Source organism: Eimeria acervulina, genomic scaffold (genome assembly GCF_000499425.1).
Source record: "Eimeria acervulina Houghton genomic scaffold, Eah_scaff273, whole genome shotgun sequence".
Taxonomy (NCBI): Eukaryota; Apicomplexa; class Conoidasida; order Eucoccidiorida; family Eimeriidae; genus Eimeria; species Eimeria acervulina.
Window position 1 is genome coordinate 30,107 of NW_013549938.1, and position 9,934 is coordinate 40,040.

Genomic DNA, 9,934 nt, shown 5'->3' on the forward strand with positions numbered 1-9,934 from the left:
ATTTAATTGGCGTAGTGCTTTAGATCAATAACTACTTCAAGTTCGAAAAAAATTAGATGTGCTTAGAAGGTAGAATGCGGTAAATAAAGAACCTGGTGGTATTTCTACATTTATTTCCATCGTTAATTTCTTAAGTACAACTTATGCATTAGATGTTGAAGTGGTGCAGTCAAAATATATAAATATTTATATATATTAATTCGTAATATGCACAATAAATAAATATATGTATGCATATATTTTGGTGTATATACTATACATAAATTTAGCGGGGATGCTTCAATTCAAACAGTTCTGGGGTAGTACAATATCCCGTGCAGAGTTTAGCTGCAAAACGCCTCTTCTGCGGTGTACAGATATCGCATGCAGCAGCAGCCTCACTGCACAGCTGGCTATTAAATAGGGTTTAGGGTTAAGTACGGCGGCCCCGCAGGAGCTAGGCGTGTGATTTAAAGACAAACGCGAGGAAAAACACTGCACAAGACTGTCTGAGGCGTGAACACCCCAAAGAGAACATCAGCAAGAAACATCTAATCGTTACTTCGTTAGGGTAGAAGACAAGACAGAAGTTGGAGAGCAGCCCCACGCCCGTGGCGGCTGCCCTCCCTGTCTGCCTCTGTCTGCCTATGTTTGTCTTTTTAAAGTAATTCGCTACACTGCATTCCTTGCGAGCAGAAGACACTGGGTTGCCGTATGCAGTGTATGAGCAGGTGTTTGTTTGCAGCAGTATTCCCGCAGGAGGTGTCTCTTATTTGGTCCATCAATTCTTCACTTCCCTCTCCGTGCATCTATCGACCCCTATCCTCTCTTTCTCTCAAGACGGCCAGTGGTAGTCGGGCCCGGACGCAAATACGGGTTTCGGGTTTAGACTTTAGGGCTTGGGGCTGCAGTGCGTTGACAGCCGAAGTCTCGCAACCCTTCTCCACTATTTTCCTCTTTCTTTCGTTATTTCAGGGTACTTCTGCTCCACTCTTTGCTGGTGTCCAACAGGAAGTTGCCTCAATCTTGTGCGTCGTTTTCTCACTGACACAAACTGATGATCAGTCGACCGGCAGTGCTACGGTGTCGAAGGCAGAGCACAGCTTCAAGGCTGGAGGATGGGTGAGGTACATGCCTGCAGACAAAACAAATACAACAATAAACAGGAAAGGAGAACAGTGAAATCTTACGTAAGCAGAGGGAGAGAGCTCCCAAAGGAGACACCCGAAAACATTAAATAACAACGCATGCGTCAAAAAAAACGAACACCTGAACTACAGACGAGAAGACAGCATTAACAATGGCAATGCGAATTCAAGTGTATATGCATCTAGCAAAACGTACATATTTCTGCATCAAAGACTGCAATGAGTGTTTTGTTGACGAGGTGGTCTCCCTCCCCTGAGGGGCAGCCTTGGGGCACAACAACAGACGCCGACTTAGTATTTTGGAAGATGAAACGGTTGCACTTCTTCTTATCATCGAGCTCGAGTGTACATTTGAATGCGACATTGTCGTGGTGTTGTGGTTTCCCGGGCCTGTTGATTCTCAAGTCAAAAGAGTAGTTGAAGCGCGTCATCTGGCCGTCCATGATAAGGTAGATGTCAATGTCTGTTTCGCTTGTTTTAATCGCTGTCAGGAGATAATCACGTCCATATTCCAGTGCCCTCAGCACCTTAGGCGACTCTAAATGCACCATAATAACAATGTTCGGTGGGTGCAGAAGAACCCCAAGACAGTCTACTTTCTTTCCAAGGCCGAGGCCCAAGATCGATGTAGGCCGAGTCAGGTCTACCGACTTAGGAATGACAAAAGACCCCCACTGAAACAGCTGCACGAAGAAGCCCCAGTCGCCTGAGGCGCAGTTTATGTGCGGTATCACCTCGCAGTTAGGCAGCGCATCAAACCCCTTCACTACCATCGCGCCGTAAGCAAGTGCTGCATTTGTTGAGGGGTGAGACACCACAAAGCCCGCGTTGTAGTCCACGCACTGTATCTTCACTGTTTGACTCTCGTCTATTGTCACTATCAGACACACCTTGTCTGTCAGCCGAAAAGCTATCAAAGAAGCGTTCACAGTAAACAGCAGCGGCTTCCAAGCCTTAGGGAAAGCCGGCAAACGCTCCGGATGAGAATACACCGCAACCTCTCGCAAAGTTGGAGTCAACAGAAACACGTTCTTGTCCCCCTCTATGCCCAAGTGACACCCGTGCTTGCTCCAGCACTGTACTCATATTGCAGGAGTCAACACAAACACATGAATATAATATATATATATATATATATATAAATATACCTATATGTATATACACAAACAAGCACGCATACTTGCAGCGATGGAGTTAAGATGTACTACTCCTCTAGCTAAAAGGCAACGCAAAACGTAATCATCCAGCTCTTCTTCCGAGAACTTTGTACGCACAGACAACCTCAGCAAGCCTTCCTGTTCTATCCCCCCCCCTTCATCTCTCATCATCAAGCATTGCTTTTTAAACAGACGGCATTCAAATGCATGCAAAATATGCTCAAACTGCAGTGGGACGAACCTTGACGTCATATTTGCCTGACTGGACAGTGCTAAACGCTTCGCAGACGCCTTCAACTGGCTCTAGAAAAAGCAGGCGATGGTCTTTAAAGAGTGTAGGTTTTAGCGACAACTTATCCCGGTCTGTCAAACCCACCCAGCCTGAACAAGAGGAAAGACACAGGCAAAGGAATCAGTTCCACGAGTTCATCTCTGTATGCTTTACAAGTACATATTTACGCTTACTTTACGCATTCACATACTGTTCTCCCCTTCAGCACAACCCACCTGAGCCATCGTAGTAATTGTTCGAAGTCCACACGACAGCCTTCTCTGGCACTGGCACATCGACCAGCGGCTCAAACCTGCACGAGCAGAGTCTGTTAACTCCCTCCATGGCGTTCGTTTAAATGCAACAGCCTAAGGACCTACGACTGCAGCACCAGAAAATAAACAAATCGAGACGCCATCAATAGGATGAACGCGTTGCAAGCAGCACCCCCCACAAGCAAGCATGCAGCAGCTCGCCGGCCAGCCCCCCCTGACAGCACAGCATTCACGAAAACACGGTAGAGTGCAACAAGGACGGTTTAACTATCAAAAAAGGAAATGAGGACAGAAACGGTTACCAGTCATGCGCCAACCGCCACCTCGGTTTCGGGCTGGAGTTTCTTCACCCTAAGAAACCCCTCTGAAACGAGTTAATAGAACCCATTTCCAACAAAATTAGGCCTACATGCACTGGGAAAATTCAGTTTTTGGGGCTTTGCGCTCTTTTATGCACCTACTCGATTCCGCACACAGAACTGCGTGAAGTTGCACGGGGTGTTCGTGATGCCGACGACTGTCCAAACCTGTGTGAAATACCTACTAGAAGTATTAAATGGAGAAAAGACACAAAGACGAGTTGATTAAGCCGAAGAAATCGTATACACTGCTGAGATGGATGCTTTTCAAACCATGAAACCGTTGACTGGGTGGTCCGTGTGCTTAGTACACCAACGGCACAGAGCTTTCCCTGTGCTCGTTTTTTATATTTTCTCCCTCCCAGTCACTACACAATTGTTTATTTTAGGCATGCAAATCAACGATTTTCGCTTTGCTGATGCTATCAGTATAAAAATTCTTCTCTTTCTTCAGATCGAGCCCCCACAGCATGCCACCGGTAGTGAAGGCCAGTGGACCTCAGGCGGATTCTTGTGCTTGCTTCCGCTCAATTTCACTTCCTTTCCCAAATGGCTTTACATTAACATGGCATATGAGCTATTATGATAACAACCATGCCCAAAGCGCCTGCTTAGTAGTTGCACTAACAGTCAATATGGTGGCTAGCTGAGGTACTTGCTTGCTTTGATTCCCTCAGCATACCGGTAACATTAGGGTTGACCTTTTACAATTCTTAACAATTTTAGCATGCTGCATAATAGAATGAAACTATTCAAAAACCAGAACGGAAACAAGGCGGACACACATTGTTCGCGTTTGTGCACATCATAGGTTGATCCCAACCTGTGGAGGTATCACCTCGAAGAACAGATTCGCCTTTGTCTTGATGCGAACTTCTGTTATTGATTTCTGTCTGAATGCAAAGCGAAGTGAAGTCGTATAACTCAACAGTGGGTTGAAAGTAAGGACTTGCTCATGGCTACTGCCTGGCGCTCCCATTTTCCCCCCGTCATTGCACGCTTTGAACGCCAACTTGCGCTCCTCAACCAATAATCCACACTTACATATAAATGCATGCATATTACCTGCGTGCTTGTGGGTATCAACTGATGAACTTCTTCGTCTTTCTCTTCCATTCCTCCGCCAGGAGCGTTGGCACGCGTAGTATAACAATTTTCTCCATAGCTTGATTCCGCCTTCCTTCATTGTCTTGACTTTGTCTTTTCTTTGCTCACAGTCCTCACGAGGATTCAGTAGTTTTCGCTGCAGGATCATTGTGTGTAGAACGATAGCGTCTGATGCAAAACAAACTCGGCTCTTTTGCCAGTTAACCCTTCTGAGGCTTTTATCTACAGCCCTCGTTCATCATGTCTCAGAGGTTTCTGTTTCTGTATAACGAAGCCCATTATACATATTCGTTCGCTTGAGCAGGTCTCCAAGTAGAGTTTGGCACCTTCACACCACTACGCAACTAGTTGCAGCGAAATCACTTTGATATTTCAGTCTAAATAGTGGAAGCTACGGTGATGGCTGGCTTTGGAGACCCCGTTGCTGCTCCATTTTGCACTAATTGCGCATATTTTTGGAGCGTTCAAACACTTCTTAAGACAGGAGTTGCTTATTTTGGCTTTGACTCTCCCAGCTTCACCGCTCGTTTCAGGGCCTTATCGGAACTTTTTTACCTAAGACAAGTCGAATTCAACTCTTGCCTCATTTCGAGTTGCTTCCTTGCATCACAAATACCTCCGCATGCATGGCACAGGAAATCCTTTCCCCCCTCTTTTTGCAGGATTTCATGCCAAAACAAATGCGTTAACCTTGTTGATTCAAGCAGAGATGGTGCTGCAGCTTTCCCCTTGCCAGATATCTGCTTCCAGCAGAGGCCAACTCAGCATAGCTCTGCGTTGCACTTGTATGGGCTAGCGTGCAAACAAGAGGCAATTCAATAATGAAACAAACCCGATTTCTGTCTGACACCCTCTTGGTGAGAGACTTTTTCGCACGCCTTGATGCGCAGAGACCCCTTAAAACATGAAACTTGCGCGACGTTCAGTGGGGATCCCCCATGTGGTTTTAGGTGTCCGGCTCCACTTTCTTTGCAGCCAGAACTTCCACTATACGCAGGGAAGAACAGATTTATATGCATATATATATGTATATTTGCATGCGATATATATATATATATGTATAATATAGTTGAATAGAAATTTGAACCACACTTTTTGCTGCATGGCACTTTGCATGGAAGTCATGCACGCCAGCCAACAGCCTGAACTTCGCGATCTTTCACCCATTGTCTATTTTATATCGGATCAGGGATAAATTGGCGTTTTTAAACTATATTTCAACTTATTCGTAAGCGGTTTGCAAGCTTCAAAAGACTCCGCGGGGGGAATACTTAGGGTGCAACCCCTTTTTTATGTACAGGGAGCAGTAGAATGACGCATTCACTGTCCTATCCATCTAAGCTGACGACACTCTGCATCAATTAAATCAGTGCCTAGGTAAGGACAGGCACCATTTTAGCCCTCTGTGTATACACAAGGCTCGACAATTTCGCAAAGCATCGTTTGTTTCACCGTTTGTGTACACGAGAATTCATCAGTATCCATGTACAAAGCCCGCTTAGTTCGTTGCACAAATTTCCCGCATACCTTTAGCAATAGACCTGGGAAATTACAGTTTCTTCCGTGGTTAGCAGTGAAGCAATTCCTAACCTTTTTGCAAGGATGCTTCGTATCAGGCCGGCTTCTCAGGGGGTACTTCCTTCGTGTGTAAAATGATTTCGACTTACCGCTCAGACGCTACCCTTTCTAAAAGTCTGCCGGTTGTTTAGTTTCTATGCTTATGGATTATGTGGCGAAATCTCCGCTCAACCCATGTGCGCTTTCACTTCATCGCACCACGCACTTCCACGGCAGTTTATTCAGGACTCGCCCGGGGAGGCGTTTGCCGGTTCCTCAGGGGAACTGAGACGTTCGGATATATTAAACCCGGATACACAAATGTCTATGTACATATGCACGCCCGCATATACATATATATATATATGTATATATATATGTATATATATATATATATATATATTTATACAAATATATACATACATATATATATAGATATATATACATATATATATATATATATACATATATATATGTATATTATATATATATATATATATACATTCGTTATAAACCTGTGCAAATCATTGGGTTAATGGTGCGCTAGTCGTCCGTCGCCATAAAGCTTTTAGTTGGAGCTCACGTAGTCATGAAGTTCAATTTTCAATGCAGTTCATACTCCCCATTAGTCACATGCAAAATACCTCTGGATCATTCATGGCCCTCTCCACTGGATGGCACTGCGGATTACGTTTCTACAAAGTGTTGCGTTGAGGTCTGGCTGAGCGCGGGGTAGAAGGTCGCAGTCACTAAGGACAACCACCAGCAGCAGATGATAGACCATCTCCCACTTGCTCTTGTTGAATCCACCCTAATTGAAGATCAAATTATTCTAGCTCAAGTTGTACCATTCGCTCTGACGATGCGCAAGGACAACTGCGAGCGGTTCCTTCCAGCAAGGAGAAATTTGGTAGATTGCCCCTTCAGCTATCGATTGTTGATAACTACACGCAGACGTATCAGGAGGTTATAGCACCCTGCAGCCTTACAGGTACCGTCACTGAACTCAGGAGTGGACACCTGCTTCCCGAGGTCACGAAGTGCAGTGACTGCGCACCTTGAGGCATCTTCAACAAGTACCCGGCGACGCATCGCTTTGGACTTTTCCAATTTGCGCGCCATGCATATTTATATGTATTTGGTATTTTGTGTACCATACGTAGCGAGGGATGCGTGGCTATTACTGGGGAAACGATTCGTGAAGACGGTTGCGATTTTGGATGTATCCTGACTTTCGGAGCAACCTCCAAGCAAGGGCTAAGGTCTTGTCTCTTTTCGAGGCCGAGGGGTTTTACTTCCAACAGAACCGTTTGGAAACGCATCGAAGACACGTGAACGGGAACAGGGGGTTCCTTCAGTCTGTGAGGGTTCGAGTTGGAATTCTAACCACTGGGGCCTCTCCTGCCGTCTATTCAACCATAAAGAAGGTCGAAAGGAGCTCAGGGGCTCACATATGTTTGAGACATATTTTTGTCTACTCTAATCTAGGTCGATGCAGCAGTTTTGGGCTTAAAAAGCTGCCAACCCCGGCGAGAGAGGAAACCGCTTGCAGAACCGTTGGTTCAATAACTACAAGGTTACGAAGCATTGTTTCAAGTAACACAAAATGTGAAGGCGAAGGATACGGAGTTGAACCTCGAAGACCGTACCGATTATAAACGGTGGGAACCAGAGCAAACTTACAGGTCCACAGATGCCGTAGAAAAGGTGGGTTCTGGGACAGCGCCTGACGAGTCAAGGCTGATCTATGAGCATTAATATCCCTATTTTACTATATCTAAATCCTAATCCGATATCTCGTACTGGAACGCCGCTGCCACTGAAACGACTTTCTGGACGAGACAAGCGGCCACAGCAGCGAGTCGCGTGCTGCATCGGGGCTTCAGGGTCGGCCGCGCCGCCTCCTGTCCCGTCATCTTCTAGGTGAACACACTACAGCGATTTCAATAAAGAAATTTCCGCCTTTCATTAAATATAGCAACAGCTTTTTAGAGAAGACCTTCTGGGGCGGCGCGTTCTGCGGATGCCCATGACGGGCCGCAGGACGCAGCCTGTAGAACAGCCTCTCCCTAGACAGATAGGCCCTTCTCTGCGATAGGGGCATCTTCGAGCAATTAACGTGCTTTCACAACTTGCATGTTGACTAAGCGGTCCGCTGTTGACGGATTTGGAGCTGCCTGCACGTAGTTCTTGCCCAACGGGAGTCGCTCACGGGAACCACTGGGCTGAGGGTCCTCGAAGCAAGCCGCAGATTACAGAGTTCGTCTACGGGATCGCCTGCCTATGTGCATCTCCCATGAAATTTGAATTTTGCCTTTGCTGTGGGGGCCTTTGGGGAAGGAGCGGTGGTTGTCTGCATGGGATTCGCTCGGGACCAACGCAACGACCCATGTCAATGACTGCTGTTGAAACCTGCCAAGTCCCCATTAAGACAAGCGCGCGCTCACAATAGAAAGAGTTATGAGCCCCTTGCCCAGTGTTTAAGGTCGAACATGGCTCCTGTTTGCAGAACCCTTGGCCAAAACCAGGCATTCTCTATGCAGGACATACCTGCCGGGGCGCTGGCTTGGACGCACTGCGCCGAAGAAGGCTTTGTGACTGTGAAAATCTTAAAGTATGACACCAAAACGGGGAAAGCCCAGGTGGTGATTGATGCGGAAGGCGCATCTAGTGTGGCAGCAGCACAGGCAGCTGCCGACGTACTTTGCGAGGCCACCGTGTCACAATCATGCAGCACCCAGGAGGAAGCACTTACTAATGACAACGGTTCAAAACCGCAAGGTTCACAGCAGCGAATCGAGTCAATCGCTGCAAATACATCATCACGGAAAAGGACGAAATTACGCAAGGAAAAGCTCAGCACTCCATGGTCGCTTGAACCCCCGGAAGCTGCAACTGAAGCATTCGCGGACCCTCTCTCTCAACGCGGTGCCGTCGGACTTGAACCCCAATCTTCTTCACAGGAGAGCGAAACAGAGGATGAAACGGAGGGGTCATCAGATGCTCCGGTTGAGTCTTCCAGCTGCACCAGTTCCCCGGTAGATGACCTAGGAGGAGCGTACATAGTAGAACGGCTCGAACAGCGGGCTTCTGAGGCGGCGGCGGCCGCCGCCGCCGATGCTAGTGCAAGGTTCATTTCCCAGCCGCCTTTTGAAGTCCCCGTCAACCACTTATGGCCCTATAGTCCACCCCCCTTGCCGCCGCACCCTATCCCAGACGAAAGCGCCTGTTGTGACACGTTGTCCGCCGCTGCCCTCCTTCAGCTTCTTCAACATAGGTACCTTCGTGATGAGATATACACCTATGCAGCAAACGTTCTACTGGCTGTGAACCCCTACAAGCCGTTGCCCCACTTGTATTCCGCACAGCAGATCTCATTGTATCGACATTGGAGGGAGGTTGCCCGGATATATCGGCGTCAGCTTAATGACGACCAAAGTGCCTGCGCAGGGGAGCATCCCCATCAGGCGGATTCTACAACCACTATCCGCTCCATTCTGAATGGTCTCCCAGGAGTACTACCTGTTTGCCGACCCCCTAGCTTCAATGGTGACGACATCTATGGCCGTACGGAATCCCCGGAGATGAATGCGTGGATGAAAGCTAGTAATCCTTGTAACGACGGTACTTCAACAGCACCTGAGCCATCAACACTAGCAGCTGCCTTGGAAAATGCCTTCAAGGAAACCACTGCGAATCGGAACAGACCGCCACCGCACCCCTTCGTTGTAGCGGAGGAAGCTCTGCGCCGCCTTGTGGGGACACAGACTAGTCAGACCATTGTAGTTTCAGGGCAGAGTGGAGCAGGAAAGACCGAAACGAGCAAGCAGCTAATGCTCTTTCTAACTCACGTATCCACATCTCCTAATGACACACTGGCGGGCGCTTCTGGCAGTGCAACAGGTTCTCACGGCGATTCAGGCGCGCCGAAGACTGTATCCGGCCAGCGGACGGAGGTTGCAGCACTTCTTGGAGGTGTACAGACGCTACAAGAAGCAACAGAGCTACAGAAAAGGATCGTTTCTTGCAATGCTATTTTTGAATCCTTCGGAAACGCTGCCACAAGAAGGAATCACAACAG

General features: G+C 47.4%; 2 protein-coding genes across 2 annotated transcripts; one reads left to right on the forward strand and one right to left on the reverse strand.

Annotated features, from left to right (window-relative positions):
• Window positions 1–1,040: 1,040 nt before the first annotated feature.
• On the reverse strand, window positions 1,041–2,900 carry EAH_00029980 (hypothetical protein, conserved; the record flags this gene model as incomplete). Its single annotated transcript, XM_013396184.1, has 4 exons — window positions 1,041–1,114; window positions 1,324–2,203; window positions 2,526–2,665; window positions 2,792–2,900. 4 exons carry the CDS (start codon window positions 2,898–2,900, stop codon window positions 1,041–1,043), a joined length of 1,203 nt encoding a protein of 400 aa, XP_013251638.1.
• Window positions 2,901–8,345: 5,445 nt separating this feature from the next.
• Window positions 8,346–9,934, forward strand: EAH_00029990 (hypothetical protein, conserved; the record flags this gene model as incomplete). Its single annotated transcript, XM_013396185.1, has 1 exon — window positions 8,346–9,934. A coding segment is annotated over one exon (1,589 nt), but the record flags the coding sequence as incomplete, so codon positions are not given.